Source organism: Dromaius novaehollandiae, chromosome 2, assembly GCF_036370855.1.
Source record: "Dromaius novaehollandiae isolate bDroNov1 chromosome 2, bDroNov1.hap1, whole genome shotgun sequence".
Taxonomy (NCBI): Eukaryota; Metazoa; Chordata; class Aves; order Casuariiformes; family Dromaiidae; genus Dromaius; species Dromaius novaehollandiae.
In genome coordinates, this window is record NC_088099.1 from 139,706,236 (window position 1) to 139,728,894 (window position 22,659).

General features: G+C 40.0%; 1 protein-coding gene across 5 annotated transcripts in view; it reads left to right on the top strand.

The window, feature by feature from the left end:
- NOL4 (nucleolar protein 4) overlaps nt 1-22,174 on the top strand; it is a 194,329-nt gene extending 172,155 nt beyond the window's left edge. For 3 of the 5 annotated variants that reach the window (XM_026102988.2, XM_026102990.2, XM_064507591.1), the window contains 3 exons: nt 8,290-8,470; nt 12,570-12,650; nt 20,229-22,174. In XM_026102988.2, coding sequence (XP_025958773.1) covers nt 8,290-8,470; nt 12,570-12,650; nt 20,229-20,422 — 456 coding nt within the window. In that variant the 3' untranslated portion in view covers nt 20,423-22,174. The remainder of the gene's footprint in view (nt 1-8,289; nt 8,471-12,569; nt 12,651-20,228) is intronic. The other 2 variants (XM_026102989.2, XM_026102991.2) reach the window with 1 other exon arrangement.
- The last annotated feature ends 485 nt before the right edge of the window (nt 22,175-22,659 follow it).

Consider the following 22,659-nt stretch of genomic DNA (forward strand, 5'->3'; position numbering starts at 1 on the left):
AAAACTCTGCAGTCCCCTAGCTGTTCCTTACCAGAGGAGAAATAGCGTGCATGCACAAGGAAGGCAATTATGGCCCTCTTACTTTCACAGGTAAGTCCATCTCCGAATTATCAAAACACTTTCCAATCTAAAGAATAACTGCCTTGAGTTCTGAGAGATTATTTAGACTTGACTTTGTGTTTTATTTAAAGCAGTTTGCTTAAATTTACTTTTAATACTTTCGGGGAAAAACTGAGGAGCCTTTCCACTGGCTGTGCTAAGCAGTCACTCATAATTCTAGTACCTTATCCTCTGACAAAGATCTGGAATGCTGTTTATGAAGGACAACTGAATTTAAAGGGCAAGGAATTTGTCCAGAGACAGTTATTTTTTGAGTCTATTTAGCCTGATGATTTTGAACAACGGATTGTGGGACTGGGAGCAGACTGATAACTTTAAAGAATCCTGTGACCAGCCTGAAAGATGGAGAAACATTTGGCATAGATATCTGTCTTGGAAAGTTATCAGAGAATAACTTTAACCATCAGATAAAATACATCTCTGGTATGTTTTAAATATTTTGCTAAATAGACTATAAAGAATCTAGCAATTCAATTTTCAGATTTCAGTTATAAGTTCAGTGTGATTAGTTGTAACCTAAGGCAGATATTAACTTTGGGTTAGTAATCACTCAATATTGGGATGGAAAATTTTGGAGAATGGTATTCAAGATGGTTTTGAGGTGTGGAAGCAGTATGCAGCATGACAAACAGGTCATACAAATTAACTATAATGATCAGGGAACCTGTGGCAGATGCTTGGCTTTGCTCAATGCAGATACTGAAATTATGCTGACTTCAGCTGAACATCTGGCTTTTGCTCTTCATTTTATAAGATAAATAAGGCTTGCAGGGAAAGGTAATATCTTTTATTAGATCAGCTTTTGGGCACAAAAATGCTTCTCCTAGTCTAGGAGAAGATTAATATCTTATTCTGCAAACCTTCCCATGCCTCCATGCTTAGATCGTCACAGATATGAACAGTCTTGTACCTCTGAAAATATTAAAAGATGTCCTTTTAAAGCACTGTAAGTATTCAGTACTTTAAATATGAAGGCCAACTGATGCAAAGCACTGCTGGGAAACTTCATTTGGATTTCATACTCGGTGAATTGTGTGCGTCTGTGTATTTTGTTCAGGCCTCCATATTCTTGAACAGGCTGTTTTTAGTGAGCAGTAATCCCAACACAAGCCTTAACAACTGTAAAAGAAGAGGGGAGAAAGAATGTGCAATGGAAACCAAAACTAAAGTAAAAGCTCACATCCATCATTTTACAGAAATACCATTTCCATCATTGCTAAACAGAGTCAACAGTCTTACTGCAGTGTTTAAGGAAAATTTTGCCCACTGTAATATGCCAAAATATTTTTAGCTGCCTAGGCTCCCAGGATTCAGTCATAGAATTAAAAGCTGAGTCAAACACTAGAAAATTAATTTAATGTAATTAAAGCTAATGAAAGGTATGGGTTTTTTTAGAACAATATGTATCATTCAAGCAGTTGGTAGGATCATCATTTATTAAGATTACTTGACACTTTGTATTAAAATGCTAGGTATTAAAATACTTGATAATAACTTCCTGACCTTCAGCCATGAGGCATTACATTTTCCTTTCTGTATGTCTTCCATCTGCTGAACTCTTTTAGCAAAAATGTCAGCCATTTCCAAGAATAGGTAAAGGTTTGTCCTTTAAGGGTAGTTTGGTCCTTAAATGTATTTACCATATCTTAAAAAAAATTAAAGTTTTGTGTTTGGTCTTGACACTACAGTGTTGACATTTATGCCAAGGATGTGCCTCTCGATGCCCTTGCTTACACAAAGTAGCTAAATTCTGAGATTATTTGAAATTCAGCAGGTGTGACTAGCTGATCTCATTGCTGAGGGAAGAGGATGAGTGCTGGGGCTGTGAACCGTGACGGGATCAGAGACGAAAAGGGATGAAGGGAAAGTGAGATTATGAAATGGGATTGGATGAGGGAGTAGCTGAGGCTGGCTGAGCATAATGGGAATTGTAACCAGATGAAATAAAGAACTAGTGGTGTCCAAGGGTCAGGTATGACTGAGGAAAAATAATGTGGGCTGAAAACAGGATCTGTCTTAGTTAATTGTGGAAAATGCCTTTGCTTCTTGTGGGATAGGATTTTGAGGATTACAAGATTTAAACGAATCTGAGGAGGAAGAAAAAATCTCAGACAAGACCATAGGGGAGTGAGATGCTGATTAAGTACAAATTAGGAAATGAAAAGGCCTGAGTAGTTGAAGCTACTCAGGGGTCAGGGAGCAAGAGACTTGCTTGGAAGGGAGAGATGAAGATTTTCTAGGCAAGGAGACTGCAATTGGGATGAAGAGTAGAAGATGAAACTGGAGAAGCAAGGATGATGGGATGAGGAGTCAGGGATTTTGAAGAGCCCGTATGAGCAAAGTTTGAAGAGACAGAGCACAAGGTGAATTTTATCAGGTCTTAGGGAGAGGAAGTGGCAGAAATGTCTGGGTCTCTAAGGACTCACCACTGCCCGGACCCTGCAATGGAAGCCAGGAATCCTGTGGTTTATGCTCCTTCGTGTGGGCGACGGCGGCTGCTTACCCCTGACATTTCCTTCTCTGCACAGGAGGCTGAGGATGGCTGGAGGGGTTCCAGCTCTGCAGATACGCCCTACAGATTCAGCAGGATGTCCCCTGATGGAATTTGAGCTTCTTCCCACGTGATTTAAAAATAATAATAAGTTACACAAGAAGTCCATTATGTTGTTACAGCTGCAGAATGCAAGCACTTTACGTATTAGGTAATGCTAGCTGAAGGTTGCCTTTCTTGTCAGAATCTCACCATCCGAAAAGCAGTGATAAAAGTCCTAACAGGAGTATTGTGAAGCTTAATTGGGCATTCTTTGAAAAGCGCTATGTGGTTTTATCATGTACTTCTGTTTATTTTGCTTTTGATTAAAAAATCGTAGAAATAAATTGGTGTATTCCAAATGGCAGAATATATGAAACATTATCTCCTTTCTTCTAAAGCCACACTACAGGCTATTGTGGCTAAATTTTTTTTGTAAAGCACATGAAAGCATGATTTGTTTTTTTTATGTGAATGACTTTTTTTTCCCCTCTGCTGAAAAAATGGAAGGCTATATGCAAACGTAGGGTCCCTGGCTTGCCTATCTGTTTGAAGACTAATCTGCATTTGAGCAATTCTAACCTCAAAATGGTATTCTAAGAGAAGTATTTATTGACAAGAACAACAAGGAAGTCATGTTCGACAGTTTAACATATTCAAAAAGAAAATATTAAGCAACATAAGGCAAAAATATATTTGCTTTTTTTCTCTCTTCTAATTGAGTGGAAGAATTCACCTTGACCTAGGGGCAGTTCAAAGCTGACATTCTCAAAGTTGTTGATGTGTCAGTCTGGTGGACAGGGCATATAAGTTAAATGCATGTTGCCACCTTTGCCATTTTCAAAACATTACCATTTGCACCCTTGTTGTAAAAGTTTGGTCAGGTTTTTGGTCAGCCCTTGTTGTCCATGTCAGCTGGTCTGCAGAAACACTCTCCTCTGGGATTTACATGCCTACTGGTAGCACTGGAGCAATGGCCAAAGAAATAGCAATGCTTTTAATGAGAGTGCATAGATTTCTGACACTGCTGTATATATGGGATCAAAACTCAGTGGCATAGAGTTGGCAGAGCTTTTTATTTTAACAAGCTATTAATTTCTTCTATTATTTTGGAGGTGGTGGTGTGAAAGAGATGGGGAACAGAAAGGAGCTATGGCTAGTGGCTTCCATGATGGACTTTCTGAAGAGAAATGTCAATGCTGTGCCTCCTCTGGCACAGGGAGCAGGATGCAGCCAGTGAGCCTCTCCCTGTGTAGCACAGTCATGATGTTCTGCACTAGCATCCATGTTGCTGTGGATGGTATTTCCTTTCAAACTAGTCTTTAGCTACTTAGAATATCAATCAGAGCAAGTTTCCCCCCCCCCCCCCCCAATATACAGGTTATGCAATAGTTCATGAAATATTTTCTAAGCATGTACTGTCCTTAGAAGATGACTTAATCACTTCCATGGTAAAACAAAAACATACTCTTTCAAGAAAAAAATATGTTTACCTTCTAGTACAGACCTGGGCATAAAAGTGAAACATAGATATGTGTTATACATACCATGCTGAGGATCATAGTATGTACTTCATGCTTCCACTTTTTCAAGTGAATAGATAACTTTGTATTTCAGCATGCTTTTGTACCTAGAAGGTATTTTTTTCATTTTTGCAATTTCCGTCATTTTCCAGAAAATATGCTCAAGATCTAAATTGCTTCTCCTCCAAGGTAAAGTAAGAAGAGAAGTGTTGTTAGAAGTATGACTTCTTTCCACTGCCATAGACAAAATGAAGATGGTATATGTCAAATTCTAGTTAGACAAATGTTTTATCTGCATCTTGTCCATGCTTCTCATTAAAGGTAAATTATAAATAGCTTTAAAATGGTTTGTTAATACTTGACGGGTTTTATAAATGTTATGAATTAGACCAGTGTGTGTTCCAGTTAGTTAGGTTAAGCTTGGTAATAAATGGTTAGTTAATCATTACTGATTATTATGGAATTAAGATATCAAAAAGCTTCATATTTTAAATAATTTTTTAAGCTTTTGCAATATAAATATCATATAGAGGGGAAGGCTTATCTACAAGAAGTGCTGAGCAACTAACACAGAATATTAATAAAATCTCCGTTCTGGAACAATACTATGTTTGTTTAATTTCTACATTAGTTTAAAAGCAAAGACAATTAAGACAGAAAGAAGAGAATAGGTCTGTGCAGAGTAAATGTCAGGTATGTAAAAGTGAATATTGTATTCATGTTCTCCCTCCCCAAGAGAAAAAGAGCCTGGGTCCTTTATTCTCAATGCGGTGCAAGGAAAAAGTCATGCTTTTTGAAGTACAAAAGATTTCTGAAAAATGTTTAAATCCCTTAGGAATGTAAATGAGGTAATACCTAGCCCCTGGGATGAGGCTGAAGGTTCATAATCCTACAGCTAGAGCTGAGAGCTAAGCCAGTTCAGCAAACACTGGACGATGTTGTACAAAATACCTGCTTCTGCATTTAGTCATCTTGAAGTGCTGTGTTAAGCGCTTATGTAAGGCCCAGACTCCACGTCTGAAATCTGTGGCACCATAATCATCGTCTGGGCACAGATGACTGGCCTGCTCTTGAAAAATATAAATATTCGGAGGAAGCTGTCTTTTGTGTTGGGGCCAGGAGATCAGAGCTCATACCCCAGACCCAGGAGTCCTGGGCTTAGCATCCTTCCCAGCTGCAAGGAGCTCACCTGTTGGGGACATGCCTTCCCCACCAGGACACTTGGGTGCCCTACAACCCCCAGCCCATGGCTTGCCGCAGCGTGTCACGAGGCCGTGCTCAGTGGGGAGCACAACACAAAGTTCATCCTTTGGCAGCACAGTGCCAGGCTCAGCTTCCTGATGTTGATGCCGGAGCCGCTTGTGAATCATGCGCTGGGGAGCTGCTGAATGAGAGGTATTGACGGGAAGGGAGCAGGGCTGGAAGCCTCCCAAGGCAACTGAGTCATGCTCCCTTTCTGTTTGCTATCTCGGTAGCCCTATGAATTGCGCATTTTTTTCCACACAGTGGCACAGCTTCAGCTCCAACTCCCACGGCAGCTTTGCTTTTAGCCTGGTTGCTAGGAGATGGTTGCTCTGAGTTCAAGTCCCCTCCTCACCACTGCTAGCAAAGACCTTGCACCCCAAATTTTCCACCTCTTCACCTTGTATTGCAATGTGGACCCAGAACTCGGGTCTCCTGCTTCTTGGCCATGCGCTCTAACATGCGGGCTTGTATAAACTGATGTGCAGCACCCTGGCTCTGCCCACTGGCCAGACTCGGCTTGCTCTGTGCTCCGCAATAAGCGCAGTGCATCAGCTCTGCGATGAATTCACTGTTATCTTTTCAGCGCACTGCCTAGGTGGGTTCACACGTAAATTCAGGGACAGCAAATCTGCGGGTCCCAGACAGCCGGGATAAGGAGGCAGGCCCTGAGACATTCTGCTCAGCTCTGGTGCTGGCATTTCTTGGCTGCACAGTAGTTCTTCTGGAGACTCCAGTACATTTATTGCTAAAAAATCGGGTAGTTACAAAATTGTGGATGTCTGTACAGTTAGGCAGGATATTTTGGCAGTTTACAAGAGTTAGTCCCCTTTGCACTGGACCCCTTGCAAGTAGTACAGTCCTTCATAAATCTGCTGGAAGATCCCTGCTGGATCTTTGTGAGAATAGAATGAGGCCCTGAGTGAGTCTGTGGCAGGAAGTATCATCTAGTTTTAGAAATAAAGATACAAGACTCGTGAATGTTAAGGAATGTTAAGGATTTGATGACGATTTAAGCTTTCTCACCAAGATATAACTTTATTGTATGGCTTATCAATCTCATAGAATATAATATATTCTCTTTTATAAGAGACAGCAATGACCTCTGGAGATAAAAGGTAAGTGATATTAAAGTTGAATTCCTGGCAAAAATACTTAGTAATTTTTGACCTTTATTTGGATCTAATATTGTTTAAGAAAATACAAAGGAGACTTCGGTATTGGCCAATTCTCTTAACAATGCAAAGCTTTGCCTCAGTCTATATTAGTGCCCAAGAGGTCCCATCCTGATTGTTTATGGAATTAATTATCTGATGGTTCCATGTTCTGTATTAAATATTAAAATTTCTGTTAATAATATATATTCTTTCTTGTGAGTCATCTCAGTTGTGTCCAAGTCTCTTTAACCAATAAATAACTAAAAGACAGGGATACCTTCATTTCAGAAAAGTTGATACTGTCATATTTGAGAGGTGGAACTGGTTTCTGTTCCTAATAGAAAAATGAAAGCTACTTGAGAGGTTTTTTTGCTTAGACACAGAAACTGGATACTTAGGCCATGGTGCTAACTATTCAATCCTTCTGTGCTGGTATATACAGTCTTATTTTTAAATAAACATTGAAATAAGACTTTAAGATAATTTATAACATTCTTAATAACTTTGGTATATTTAGCAACCATGAAAGGGTTGTGCAGAAGAGAGAAGCATAAAACGGACAAAATATTACATAAAGGGGAGGTGTTACTACCAGATCATTGTTCAGTTAACTACTCTGAAAAGATCTGTGTTTTTTAAATCCTGATATTTCATGGATACACTTTATATGAAATCACTGAAATAAATTTTCATCGAATAACAGTGCAAAATCAGGCCCATTAAAAAAAGTCTAAAAGTTAAAAAGAAACAAAGAAAAAAATTCAAATACAATTGAAGGCTAAATCAGAAACTTCAACACTCATATCTGTGTTGTGGGCTGAGGGATCAAATACTTATAATTTTCCTTCCTTTCAGCTGCTAAAATGCATTGAATCTTTTCTTGATGCTTTATTTTTCACCCGTGTCATTACTAGAGTTGCGACAGGGACATTCTGTGATCACGAATGGAGGTGAGGTGGTCTAAGTGCTAGCTGACAAAAACATAGATAGGAAAAAGAGATTTCTTTTCCCTTAAACATGATCATCTTTAAGGCAAAGTTAGAGGGCCGTTCTGCTAAATCCTGCTCAATATTATGCAAGCATCTAAGAGGCAAACAGCATGAGATGAAGCCATGGCATACAAACAGTTGCTGCTCATACACGGACTACAGATGCTTTCAGGTCATGTTGGTAGAGTTATCTTTTCCATTTCGCCCTTGTACGGATGGTCACTCATTCAGCCCTCTGAAAACATCAACAGTGGGTTCGTTTTGTGCTGTTCCTTCCATTAGTTCTGAGACCAATGCATTAAAAGAAGCTTGATGTGTTCTGTATTGGTTTACTTCATTGAGAAAGATGATTCTTTGACTCAGAAGACTCACTCCTATAGCCACAAAGTAATGCTTTTTTTTCCTGCTCCTTCCCATGTTATTCTACTTAGAGTTTAGTTTTGGAGGAGACTGTGAAAGGATGCATCTCCCCCTTTGAGAAACAGTATGGTTAGCTAGTGGAGCACAAATAAATAAACATTCTCAGATTTTGTGGGAAGCCTCTATTCTTACCTGTATCTATTATTTCTTTTCAGCTGATAACCTGTCAATCAGAAACATGTCTGTGCTTGTTTAATGTGTATTATACTTTTCTGAAAGCAATAGATGGGAAGTCTTAACAATGGAAAAGCCTCTCTCATGCAAGGTGAAATGTAACAACAATTTGAAACCTTTCATTGTTTTTGCAGGATGAGGCTGCTCCAGCTGACAAACAATACAAACAAGAGCAGGCCCAGGTCACTTACTCAACATCAGCTGTTTCCAGCACACAGGAGGTGTTGTACATCAATGGAAATGGGACCTACAGTTACCATAGTTACAGAGGGCTCGGAGGTGGGCTGCTAAATCTCAACGATGCTTCTAGCAGTGGTGAGTTTTCTCACAAAATGTGCCTCTGTGTTTATGTGCTCATGTGTATGTTTCCCCCTGCTGTACCAAAAGCTAGTCCAAGGGGTTCAATATCCATAGACTATTATCAGATAATGAGCAGGAACACAATCCCACAAACAGCTACTGCTGAGCAAAATATTTGCCCACTGGATGTTTGTCCCCTTTCAGTTTCAAGGGACTGGTTTAAAATAGGGTGAGACTGAACCTGAGGGCTCTAACAAAGCTGCGTAAAAAATGCTGGGTTAGATCTTTAGTAAATTTACATGACTGTGTGAGGACTTACCCTGTCATTATTGTCCTCTTCTATACCAGTGACAAAATGAGGCCATTAATGTCTTTGTGGCTGCAGTTTGAAAATAATAAATTCTGCATTTTATGATGGAAATGAATTGGAATAGATTTCTAGTGTGGTCTCTCTGGCTACTTTAATTTATTGCAGATGAGAATCTGGCATGACCAGTGTTAAATGAGAAATCAGCACATCTATTTATACCGTAAGCTGAAAATGATGCAGGTAATTATATGTCACCATGAGGTTGTATGTCCCTCTGAAAAAAGAATAGTATCATTTGTTTAGACAACATTACCTTCTTCTTACATTAGCAAATATATCTATATCTGTATCTATATAACAAACAAATGTAAGTGTATTGTATCATTTGTTTGAAAAAGTCCCCAAATTGATTTCATATAAATATAGAGCAAAGGAAACAGTTTGCCCATTCTGATAACAAGAGTATTGTCTGTCTGTCAGAGAAAAGTGATTACTCTGGAAGACTGAGGGTCTCTTGCTTCCAAGAACAGAATTTTCTCAGAGGACAGGGAAATCCCTGGTCTTTTGTCCTGGCTGATCCCTCTCTGGCTGAGGAGAGTGCTGCTTCAGGTACATGGGCTGACTTTGGCAAGACAGTAATCGTTCAACTACAGCCTCAGTTTTCAATGTGCTAAGCAGTTTTCCAAAAGTTATCAGGGCTGCAGCTGGCAAGGAGTTAGTGGTATGTGGTATCCTGGCAACCTTCAGACATGTCTGCTTCCTCACCTCCCCAAAAAATCCTCAAAGGTCTGTGAATGATTTGCATTAAGTTTTCAAAAGGCTTTAAAAAGACAATATTTTAGTTGTCAAAAGTGTTTGACTTAGAGAGAGTGAATGATGATTACAATTGTTTCCATATGCATGGAGAATATATCTGAGGTACTGAATATGATTGCTGATCAAATATTTTCATAAGCATAAGAGAAGCCGTGGAAATCAGGTTTCTTGGGAAAACACACAAGAACTTTAAAATTGTCTTTACATTGTGGGCAGAGAAGGTTCGAGCCAGTTCCCACTGAAAACAGTTGGCATTTGCTCTTTCACCTAAGTAAGGGTGGAATTAAGCTCCCCATGTCCTTTTTGTTAGCAGAAGCCCTCAGAGTTCTCCCATTTTACAAAATCCTAACTTGTGAGGGATCACAACTGTTGTATCCTTGTTCTTCCCTTCAAACTCCTTGTAAAAGGATACATTTTTCACTCCTGTTTTTCAGTGAATTGTGGTATTTAGGCAGAAGTATTCTATGTCACTTCAGCATGCAATTTTTTAAAATGAGGTACAAATTCTACATCATAAATGAGTGTTGCCTTTTGATTAGAAGCACCATTTTCCATGTATCTTTAATGTAGAGGACACCAGAGCTTTATCCCAATTAAAGCACAAGATAGGTTTTGTAGGACCAGCAGTGGTTATCCTGAGCTGCCTGATGCTGCAGAACTAATTCAGCCAGAAAACTGTGCCCTACACTGTACTTCCTTGTGTAGTACTGCTGGTGTGAAGGGACTGTAGTCCCAGCGGATGCTGACAGTTTGCATACTAAGATATGCCCAGACATTTCTTCTTCCTTGCCTTCCCCTACTTGCATTGGAAAATTTTGTCTGAAGGTCCCCTTACTCTGGAAGACTACCATTCCACCACTCTTCCTGAGGGTTATGCATAGTTGGAGCACTGTGCAAGGGTGCCCGTCTTCTCCACAGGGATCCTGCAGGATCCAAAGCACGTGGCTCCTTCACAGTCCAAAAGTCTATGTGCCGGCATTTGCAAACCAGCTGTTGATGCTGACAATGGAGCTGATGGCTGATTTGTATCATACCTGCCATTTCAGGAAGTTCATTAGGAAAGTCGTGGAAAGGCAACTCCATCAATTTCTTGGTTACACTGCCACAGAAGCAGCCAATTTGGTTATCTATTGGCTACTGGGTGTAAAGTGCTCTGGCTCCATTAGCTGGTCTCCTTGTAGTACAAAAGAGAGAGTTTGGGGGCCAGTTCTTTGAGATCTGTCAGTCCTCTCAGATATGTCCATGAATATTTGTTGTTTTTGTGTAGAACTAAGCGGAGTGGATGAAGCTGCAGCTGGGTATAACCATTGCCCTCCTGACAGACCTCACAGGGTGATCGTTTGCAACCAGTATTCTTCTTCAGGGACTCTTGTTCCAAACATATGCAAGGCTGTTAAAAATGTTAATGAGTTCCCTCTCTGCAGAGCAGGATATTTGCATGTGAATTGTTTTCAGGACCTAAGAAGTAATTTTGAGAACGCATTTCCTTTTCAATTTAGTAACCCATCAGATGTTCTTGTCATGTTTACAAATGTTCTCCTAGTGTAAAAATAAATCTACACCTCAGTCAAGATGTGTGTATAAACAAATACAGTCTGTTTTTGTGTATCTGCTAAAACAAAAAGGAGAGGTTGCAAAGGCTAGCTAAAACTCACTGCTCGAACACCTATTTCTGGACATTTCCCCACAGTAATATAATGACTATGTCCTATTAGCTCCCCTATCTAGTATCCAACTGGTTTGTGTATTTTATAAGCTGTGACTCATTTAATTTGATTATTTCCTTCCCTATAAAGATCATATCTACTCTGATCCCATCTTACAGTCTTAGCTATCTGCCTGGCCAACTGTTCAGTGGCTCTGACCAGGGACCTCTCTGTACCCGCTGATGCAGTGCTTCCCTCCTCAGCCTGTCCTTTCACATGGCTAATTACAAAATCATAATTAGCTCCTTACACAACTATATGGGAGTGAGCCTTCATGCAACTGCTTAGTACAAGCAAGCAGAACTCAGCAGCATGTACAATGGCCCCCTCTTTATTGTAGGCAGGAAAAAGGCACAACGGGAAAAGGCTTGGGCTTAAAGCACCAAGTTCTCTCCCCCTGCTTTTAAATCCTCTAGGCCAAGCCAGCTCGGCTTGAAAGGTTCAGCCTGTCACCAAGAAATTTGTGGGATGACAGAGCTTCTGTCAGCCTATACATGGGCTGGAGCAGAGAAGGAGAAGCAGACTTTGGGCAAGTAGCCCTTGATTCTTGTAGGCATTAAAAGAGAGCTGCTGTTTGCGAAGGGTGGATTTCCATGGCTCTTCTTTTTAGGCTAATGCAGTTCTCTGCTACAGAACTGAATAGAAAAGCTCCAAGGCAGTGTAGTCCAGTGGGTGTGAATGAAATTCACTTCCCAGCCCTGAGCCAGCCACAAAGGCTTCAGCTGGCCCCACTCCATTACACCTGGACTGAGCTTGGAGGGATGCCCAGCTGAGGGCAGGAGGGTGAGGACAGGAGACAGACTGCTCTTTTGGGAGTAAAATGTCTAGTTGCCGCCAGAAGCTGTCAAAGTCCCCGCATGCTGCCTGAGCCTCTCCTGACAGAAATGGGATCACCCATTTCCTGACGTCTTTCTGTCTAATATTTTTCTGCCTGTCCTTTCAAAGGCCTGCTGGTGACTGTCAGCTGACCAGTAGTCTCTGAAGCTGGAGCTGGCTTATCTGAGCCTTTGTCTTTGCAGCCACATCGTTTCCAGAGGTCCATTTTTCCTAAGAGGGTGCAGAAACTGTTTCTGTTGCCACTGCTGGGTTTTCTGAAGATGATCTGGGGCCTGTTCCTTCTGTGTTGTTGCCTGGTCTTCTAGGTAGAAATTTCAGTCATTTCTCTTTATCACTGTATAGAGAGGGCATTTCAGATTAGTCTCTGATTAGACTGGCCATGCAAGACATTCCCTTGTGGCATGATAAGAAAAAGCAGCTGTTCTGTCCCCATTTCTCTACACAGATCTTCAGCCTACATCCACTACAGCCGTGACTCAGCACTGCATCCCAGGCACTACAAGTGTCCAATCCCCTTCCAACTCAGGTGAGTCCTTTAGCCAAATTCTATTAGAACCACAAAGCAAATAAATCCATGGCCCTAACAGGCTTCTCTTTCAGCCTCCTTTCTCACAGACAGGCCTCCAGACTGCGACAGCCCTGTTTTCCAGCCTCTAGTTGCTGGACTCCCATCACACCGCTCCCCTGTCCACACTCCCACCTTTCAGAGGTCCAGGTGGGCTGCCCTCTCCAAGCCATTCTCTCTTCTAGCCTCACCTCTTACCTACATGAAAACCCACATGCCTGGTACTTGATCCTCCTGACAAGTCTACCACGTCAGCCAAATACCCAGGCTGTAGTGTATTTTGTAGTAGCTTTGTAGCATGGGAGGTCCCCACTCCATCACATACACATTTCTGAGGTTAACTCTACTGCTATTTTTTTAACTAGTAAACGGTAGAGTTAATTGTAGTACCAGGCAGAAATGTTGGTTGACACAGAGTTAAGTTTGCGTATTGATCCCTCACTCCTTTGAGAATAATTCAAGTTATTCTAGTGTAGCTATTGGACTGCCAGTAACCACTGGAGGTCCGTGCAAGCAGGGCAGCCGTGTTCATGCGGTGCAGTGCAGCCCTGCTGAAGATGAAGGATTAGTTAGAGGAGGCTCCCAGAGCTGAGACTGAGCCCAAGTGATTGGTGTGGCCATGCAATGGAGAGGAGGGCTGAGCACTTTTGCCCGCTAATGCCTTTTCTTGAAGGAAAGGTACCTCATTCCAGTACTGGTTTGTATGGCTTGGGTCCAAGGTGCACATAGTGGCTGTGGGGCTTGTCAGTTTAGTGGGAGACAAGAACATTATGTGGGTTCAACAAAGGTTAAATAACAGTAGGTGTGCACAAGCTGAACAGGGCTGTAAAGTTTATCACCTGTGGGATAATATGGAAGTACATACTTTGCCAAACACTGCTAATAGGATTGAGATTGAGCAGTATAAAACCCATATGGTTCCTTTCCTTGAACCTACAGTACAGTCACACCTGTGTGGACAGAGTATTTTTGACACTAGTGTAGGCAACAGAGAAGTTGTGTGTAGGAGCTGCGGATGCTTACTACAGTTCAAGTCATCATGCAAGTTTTCATTTGTGAGTTATGGTAATTGGGTACAGGGCACAATGCAGTTCCCCTGTGCCTCACCACACATCTGTGCATTCTTGTACTGGAACGCAGACTGTGGTCAGGCATAAAAGTGTTTAGAGGATGATGTCACTGATAACAGTGATGAGAGAATTCACAGACATCTGTGTCTCAAATTTTGACAGTTTTATAATATAGACTTACTAGTAACTTCAGACATGTGAGAAGAAATTGCCACATCTCATCTTTTCCATTCTTCCCATTATACAACCTTATTTTCCTTGTTTATAACTTTGCCAAGCCTGAACTATTAGAATTGAAATTTTCCATACAGAAGTCTGCCACAGACTCAATATATCTTTGGAGTTATTTCATCAAAAACAATTCAGCCAAAGGTTATTGGGAAGACATGTCATTTACCCCATGTGCATGTGAGGAGCTCTAGCACCTTCATGGTATGACTCAGGAAACCATAGCAGAGGGAGTTTCCATAGTGCTGGGGACTTTCATAGTTCAGAGAAAATTTGCTCAAATTTGGTGAAGTTGTTACCTTTTGTAAAATCTTGGCATTCACATTCAGCAAACACATTCAGTAGAGACTTCTTGCCAAATAAACTAAGAAAAAACCCAAAGTCCAGCTGAGAATATCCAATATGTAGACAGCCCTTAAAATGCTGACTGGATTACCCACAGCATTTTCCCTGTGGTTGCTCTCCCCAGCTCATCTTTATACCTCTGCTCTTGCACAGTTGTCTGTTCTCAGTGCTACCCCATTGGCATCAAAATGGGAATAGAAGGGAAAGACAAAACAGCTTGCCACGAATACTGGTGCAGCCTGGGCCATGAAGAGAGGCAGAACAGAGTGAGAGTGTTAGGAACCTGGGAGACGCTGCTCAGTCTCATTTAACAAAGGAGAAAGGTGAGATTGGCAGAAGTTAGGTGGTTTGACCAACACTGTGGCAAAATTGGGAATTTCTCTCCCTCCTCATTTACTGGCTGAATTCTATATTAAGATCATCCCTACATTTCTCTTTCTCCTTCCTCCTCTTTCAAATTGTTGGACACAAACAGGTTTACATAATAGCTGTCCATGATTCTTGATGGTATATGCAAGTATTATTCTGCTTCCACCATACGAACTGGGATGAAATGCTGTATAGCTATATTGGAAGGTATATTATTTTTCTACTTCTGCACAAAGTTCAGGAGTCAGCCATTAAGGCAAGATAGGTGTATGCCACATAATTAATCTCCTATGATGGATAAGAAACATACTGGAGGACCTCAGGTAATCCTTCCATCTCAAACCAGTATGCTTACTGATTGTTGAAAATGCATGTTGTCCAATGGCTATAGGCATCTTTGTGTTTTAACATCTCTTTCCCGAGGGGAAGGTGTGGGAGGGAGAAAGAAGCTTAAAAGGTCCAATTCATTAGTCCCTGCTTTCTTTGTATGAGATCTCCTGGCACTTAAAAACATAGTCTTAGGCACATCTGCTCTCTGTTTGAAGGCAGGAAAAGGAGAATCATTGGCAGATGCATAATATCACAATAAAATATTCTTGCAATAATAAATACATCCGATTCAGAAAAGTAACATACTTGGATGGTTGTTTCTATTTAATTTTATCAGAGTAGATGAGAATCTGATACATATTCATTTCTCCTAAAGCCACTCATGGGAAAAAAGGAGTGGGGAGGAAAGTAGGTGCACTAGCAAAGATACACAAGAGAGATTTCAAAGCACGGGCATTTACATGGGCATTCCCTCATAGGGAAAATGTATTTTTTTATAAGTAAGTGCCACTGCTTTTTACATCTTGGCTAATAAAAAAAGTTGCTTAATAGATAATGAAAACGTAGAAGCATAGTTGTTTAAACACATATATAGCTTTTTAAAATTATTTTTGGTATTCTAAATTATTGTCTGCAATAATTTAGTAACCATTTTGGAAGTCATTGATACATTTATTTTTCTTTCAGTAGTTATTAACTATAAAATTGATGGCTACCCAGTGACAGCAGACAATTCTTAAGGGATTTTTGCTGAGACATTTGTTATTGGTTTTCTTGTGTTATCCATACTTCTAACGACATAGCTACATCTGACCCATATTTTGGAATTTCATGTAAATCATGTTGCTAGTAAGTAGTGCATGAGGCAATAACTAGCTCCATTTAAGTCTTGCAATTTACAGAAAAGCCATTTGTCCTACACTGTATTTAATAGCAGATATTCCCAGCAGCTAATTTGATAAATGACTGTCTAGCACATAAAGAGTGGGTTTTCAGAGTTTTCATATTCTGCTTGATGTGGTTCTAACAAGAACCATTTCACCTCACAAGGGAAATTAGGTATATGTAGCTGGACTGAGCTGGTAAATGTAAAATATTCCCTTGTTAAAGTGTCAGTCAGGTGGCCTCTCTGAGGGGCAGGGGAACAATACCACACTGTTTGGAAACAGTATCAGAGAAAGGATCTGTCTCAGCAGTTTGTTTAACCTGCTGCTTAAGAGAACGTTGTGCATTGGAGGTGTCAATCTTGAGTTATAACGATATGCACTGAGAGAAATAAATAAAAATAAGTATCCTGTCTTCACCTTTGCAAGATATGCTTAATCTTTGCTTGCACACTGCTACAGGCACTGTGGAACCTGATAATGCTTGCATTCAAGATTTGTTATTTTCTTTAACTACTCTGGGATAGGACAGGACATGCTAAAATGTGCAGAAGTGCTGTGGAGGAAACTGACACTGCAAAATTCATTGCAAAAAATTAAGATTAGGCTTTTCCTCTATATAAGGATACACTTCCTTGGTGCTATGGAAATTGGCAGCTTAATAAATAATGTTAAGAATACTAAGAAAATAGTTCTAAAAGTAAAGGACAGTCATTAGAAGAAATAATGTCTAAACTGATCAGCTTTCTCCAGATTTAGTCATCTGTAGTGATGGCTTCTGAAGATAAACTCGTTAACTTGTTATTTTAAGAGGCTTTCAGAATATCTGTGATTTATTTGTTCGGATAAAGATGTGTGGTGGATATTTATTAGTAAGATTTAGACTGATGTGTTTCAATAGTTGATTTGTATAAAGTTGCTTAGGAAAAAATCTACGCTAGAAAATACAATGCATTTATTCATTATTTTCTGAACGACCAGGTATGACTGATAAAGCTGAAGATAAGCTATAGCGTTTTTAACATTTACCGGACCAAATAAGCTTTAATAATCAGTAATGTTGCCAGTGGCTGTCTGTCATAACTATTAAAAGCCTAAGCCAGTATAATATACCCTGGGGCTAGGCTCTGAGTCTGGATATTCTCCCAGATATAAGTCTGGGCTTGGTGTGTCGCAGGTGAGCTTTGGAGGTGAAGTGTAGGGGTCACGTAGCATAACTGAAGGAAGAACTAAAATTCTTATTCCCACATCAAGCAGAGATTATGCTCTTTCTGTTCAGCTCTCTGCCAGCACATGCAGCTTCCCTTCCTGGCAAGGCATGGCCATAGTTGCTACCCCAAAATAGCAGCCACAAACTCTTTTCTCTATGTCTGGGTCTTTTTACTTGTTTTCTCAGGAGGCTTTTCTTTGAGAAGGAGGAGGAGGACAACACTGAGACTTGTTAAGTACAAGGCAGGAGTTGGGGAGAGAAGGAAAATCTCATTTTCCTACTCTATAAAAATTTTTAAAAATCACATAGTTTGCAGTGGCTGGGGTAAGTTAAAATCTGGGTTTTCTCATTTCCTTTGTATACAAGCACTTGGTATACCACAGAAGCCTCCCAGAGCAGGAGTAGTTCTGGGTCCTGATGGTTCCTTGCACGTGCAGACTGCAGATTATTTTTATTCTTAGCTGCAGTTGCACAAAGCTTTCTTTCCAGTTCCTTCAAAGATACATATTCTGACAAGTCAAAAAATTTCCTCATGAGAGTTAATCAATGCTATTAGAGATGCAGGGCCAGATCTTCGGTTTGTGTAAATCAGAGCGACTCTGGACTTATGAGGTGTTGCACTGAATTATGCCTGCTGGGAATCTGGCCTTCTCCTAGTTTTCCTTTCAGAGTAATGCTTTTACTACGTGTCTTTATTTCTGTAAGGAAAACTCAGAGATGTAAATAAGGAGAACTATACATTTTCTTCTTATGAGTGAAACAAATTTAATATCCTACTCAACTACTTAGAAATCTGGATTACCAAGGAGAAAAGCCTTTCACTTTCCTTTCAGAAAAAAATTTGCTCTGCCACAGAAGCTCTGTTCTGCCATATATTCTGTGTGTGTTTTTGGCGGTGACATGAATGAGAGTCAAGGAAAGAATATAAAAGTTAAAGTAGGTTCATCTGGAGCACAATGCCCTCAATATGTCAATGGCAGCTTTTTCACTACTGCCTCAATAAATACAGAAGTCCTTAATGGCTTCTTACAACCATTCAGTCCAGCTGGCTTTATGATTTGTACACCCTTCTTCTCAGTGCCGGGGTGAGATTTTTTTACTTCCTTAGAAGAATCCTTCAAGTTTCTTCACAACATGATCATTTCCCTATAGAGTGTAGTCACACTGCAGTACATTCACTGAGCTAATCGTTCTTGTATTTATCCTTTGTATGCTGGAAATCATTTAAAAGTCAATTCCTTTATGACAGTGTAAAACTGGATAAAATAGTTTTAGGGCTAAGTGGTGTGCATGCTAGCTGCATAGCTAGAAATGAGAAGACCTAAAATGACCCTTTCTGTTTGAGTAGTTTCTTTTCATAGTCCCAGCTCTGCTTTCATTCACTCAAGTCAAGGGGAGATTTTCATTAACTTCAGTGGGTGTAGGAACATGGCATTCTTGACATTCTTAGTGGTCTCCACTATGTCTCAGTGTAATCATAAAGGAAAGAAAACTAAGTAATGTTGATGACCAGATCTTCAGCATCTGGAGATCCGTGCATCTCCTTCTAACAGTGCTTAGGCTAGCAAATATTTTTTTTGAATCATGAGATCCTGCTGGGATTGTTTAGGAGAACCTCTAGAGTATAAATTGGTGTCTTCTGTGTTCTGTATTTGAATGTGTTATATTTTATCATTAACCCAGTCTCTTTAGGAAGCAAGGTCCATCCAATGGCCAGTGCTGAGAAAGCCTGAGCTCTGATGCACATTCTCCATATGAAATTGAACAGTGACATTTTTCTGTTAATGAATGGCTCTTGTAGGAAAGCAAGATGCATTCCTTTGGATAACTTGATCTCAGTTGCCAGGAGAGAATTAAGATAAGGATCAGGCTAGGCTGATCTGATGCCTGCAAGAAATTTAGATTTGCTACACTATCAAAATGAATGAGCAGTATTTTGTCAGACTTGCACCTAATAAACTGCTGGATAGGTATACTTGCCATCTGCATCCTTCTTTGATTAAAAAAAAAAAAGAAAGAAAGAAAAGAAAAGAAAAGAAAAGAAAGAAAAGCCTGAGTTCAGTTCTGCCTTTCCTCTCAAGAAATCTATTCTCTGGGTGGAAAAACATATTGTATAAAGTGAAAAATGCAAACATCTCATCAAAGCACCATACATCTTAGCTGAGCAATGACCAGGGTCACACTGCTAGGGAAATTCCACACCAAGCTGAACTTCGTGGTAGGAGACAGTTTTGCTGATTGAGGTAATCCGCAGCCTGCCCTCTGGAGTGCTTCTTCTGCATGCAGCATATGTGGTCTTGAGAATATTCTCTGATGGAAAGTGCTAAACATATTGGTGTAACGGAGAAAGCTGCCAATGCAACATGGTGATTGCTGCAAATTCTGTTGTCAGTGCTCAGACCTTGTAAGATCTTTGTAATATGTTGCCAGCTGTACTCATCCCCCACAGAATGGAGCAGCTTTGATGATGGCAAACTCCCTACTATAACAGCCAGATTGTGACCAGAATGTAATCTCATTCATGACCAACTATTTCTATCAGTGATCACATGGCATCAGGGCTATTCAAGTGAGTGACCGTTTATCTACATCAGTAAGGGATTCACAATCTGGCTGCCCACTAAGTGAAGCATATACAATTGTGAAAATAAATATACAGAGAATGTGGGTTTGCTTCTCTGCGATGAAAACACCAGTGTGTGGTTTGCCGTGAGGGCTGTGACGGCAGCTGCAGCTGGGGGGGGGACACAGGCAATGAGCTTTCTGCCCTGCTCACCAGCATCGGATCCAGGGCAGCGTCGGCTGCAAGAGCCTTATGCTGCTGGGATCCCCCGGGGGCTAATTTTTTGCTGGCGGTGGGCCTGCACCTTGCGTTACATGAGCAGAACTTTAAAGGTGTCTGTCGGATATAGAAAATAATTGCTGCATTTCCTGTCAGGGGAATCAGGAACCGAACAGTTATTGCTTGTGTGTGCTGCTTCTTACTGGCACTCAGCTGTGAGTGGATTTGCTACTCTTGAGTCTGTATCCACAAACCTGTGGTAGTGAAAGGTCACTGGCAGCAGGTTCTGAGGCTTCTGTTCCTTTCCCTTGTTGTTTGCAGGTCCAACAGATCTCAGTATGAAGAGGCAGTTAGCAACCAGCTCTGGATCCTCCAGTAGTACAAGCTCTAGACCCCAGCTGAGTCCGACTGAAATAAATGCAGTGAGGCAGCTTGTGGCAGGGTACCGAGAATCAGCCGCATTTTTATTGCGTTCTGCAGATGAACTGGAAAACCTTATTTTGCAGCAGAACTGAGTCATGTGACCTTCAAACTGGCCTGGTCTTATCTCAGAGTTTCCACTAGTGACATTTTGATTTCTCAGAGCACACACTTCAGTTACTGCACAGTTTTGTAGGAGAGTTAATTATCATAATGCCACACTGTTCTTGATCCATAAAGTGATGTGTTAAGGTGCTTCAAGTGAACTTCAACCTCTGGTATTTCCAAGGTACTTTACTGTGTCCAGCTTTTTGTTTTAGTGTGTCAGCATAAATATCGAAAAAGTGGCTAGAAATTAACTCGTTCTAACAAGTGGAGAAACAGAAGATGTTGTGATGGTTTAAAAAAAAATTGTTCAAGATCCACGTGCAATATTAGTGGAATGTGATACTGACTCATCGGACTTAAAGCTGCAGTATATGGCAAAACGTTGCCAAATGTCCTGTTGCTACAGGGCACAATTGCAATTAAAAGGATCTTGTATTTTAAAAAAATGTAATTTTTATAAAAAACAAAACAAAAGATTTTTGTTTTCATTCAAGATTTTTCATTTTTACTTTGGTAAACTTTTTCACTGGTCCTAAAAATGTTTTGAGGAGCTATGGTAAGTCCCCCCTTCCTCTCTTGAACCCCTGACTGTGCCCTTCTCCCCTCCTTCATATTCTTTCTACGACAAGTAACTCTTGATGCTGGATAATTCTTCCCCTGTGTACTGTAAATTGTCATCTCTGGAACACCTTCCAAAGGAAGCATGCATTTCCTACATTCATGCCATTCTCAACTCCATTCTGTAATATATTGCAGCTTTATTAGTAACTAATAAAGAGTTGAGGGTTTTTTTAAAAAAAGACATATCATTGAGAAAAAAAAAAAAAGAAATTGATTTCTTACAGTGAGCTCATCTAACTCCATGATCACTGCTGCTGTCCTGTACAAGTCCCTCTAGTTGTGATTGGATGTAGATGGTTGAATGTTAAGAGGTTGCAAGTGACAATCTGAAAATTTGCACTCTTGTGTGTATTTATTTTGTTTTCCTTAATTTAAACAAAATTCTTACAGAGGAAGGTCATTGACACTTCTGGTATGATTTGTATAATTCCCAGGCCTAGCTAAAACTGTACAAAAATGTAAATGTATGCAGCTGCAACTATAATTAAACTCTTCTCTCCCCTCCCCAACTCTTCCCAACCCCTCTATTTCTTATTTTATAATATTGATTACACATTAATGGTGTTTTCTTTGTGCACTACAGCAGGCTTATTTTTAAGTATATAGAAAAAAGTACTTTAGTTTATGCTTACTGTACTATCTGTTCTATTGTTTAGCTTTTGTTGAATAACAAGTTCCTTGTGCACTCCTAAATTTGCCTTATTTCATGTACAAAATTTTATGTAATTCTGTTTTTGACAATGAGTTTGAGGCATCAGTGATATTTTATATCTACTTGTTACATATAGTTTTCCAAGTAATGACTGTGATTGTGACCAAGTAATGTGCACTTTTTCTTGTAACTGTGGACATTGCTATGCTTTTTTTTTCTCTAGTGTTTCTAGAATTACTGTTGCTTACAGTTATGTAAAAGAAAAAGAACTTTTGTGATACTGTTGGTGAATATTAATGTGAAAAAGCCTATGAAATATGAGTATTTTGGAGGTACATAGATACACAAACATCTCTAAGTTGTGGACTGATGTTCACAAATTTAAAAGAGAATTCAAAACCTGAGGGCTGGAATCATTTCCTCTGTTTTGTTTGGGTAAATAAACAGATTTCTGTGTTTAAATACATGATTGTGAAACATTATAACATTTAAATTGACATAGCATTTAAAGCTATAAACATTATTCTCTTTAAACAGGAAAAAGGGACTTCCAGTCCAACACATTCAGACAGCTAAACCTCATTTCTCAAAATTATTGAGTAAATCCAGGAGGCTCATCTAGCTGGAGTTTTGTTTTAATGAAGAATTTCCTCAGTAAGAGCAGAAGCTGGTGTTCCATAAATCATGAGATCTGAGTCACTCTCATTTTATAATTTAAAGTTGTCTGGAGGTAACACAATTTTGCCACTATACATTTATTCTTAAAAATCTATTGGAGGTCTTTTTAAAGGCACTGATTCTTGAATATGAGAATATTATTGCAAATTTGTGCCACCCATCTCTTGAGAGATGTATTTTCTCATACCATCTCTTCACCCTGCTTGTGAAGGCCTATAGAGGGCCTTGGCTCTACAGTAGCACTGTAGCAGCTTTTGTCTCACCGAGGCATTC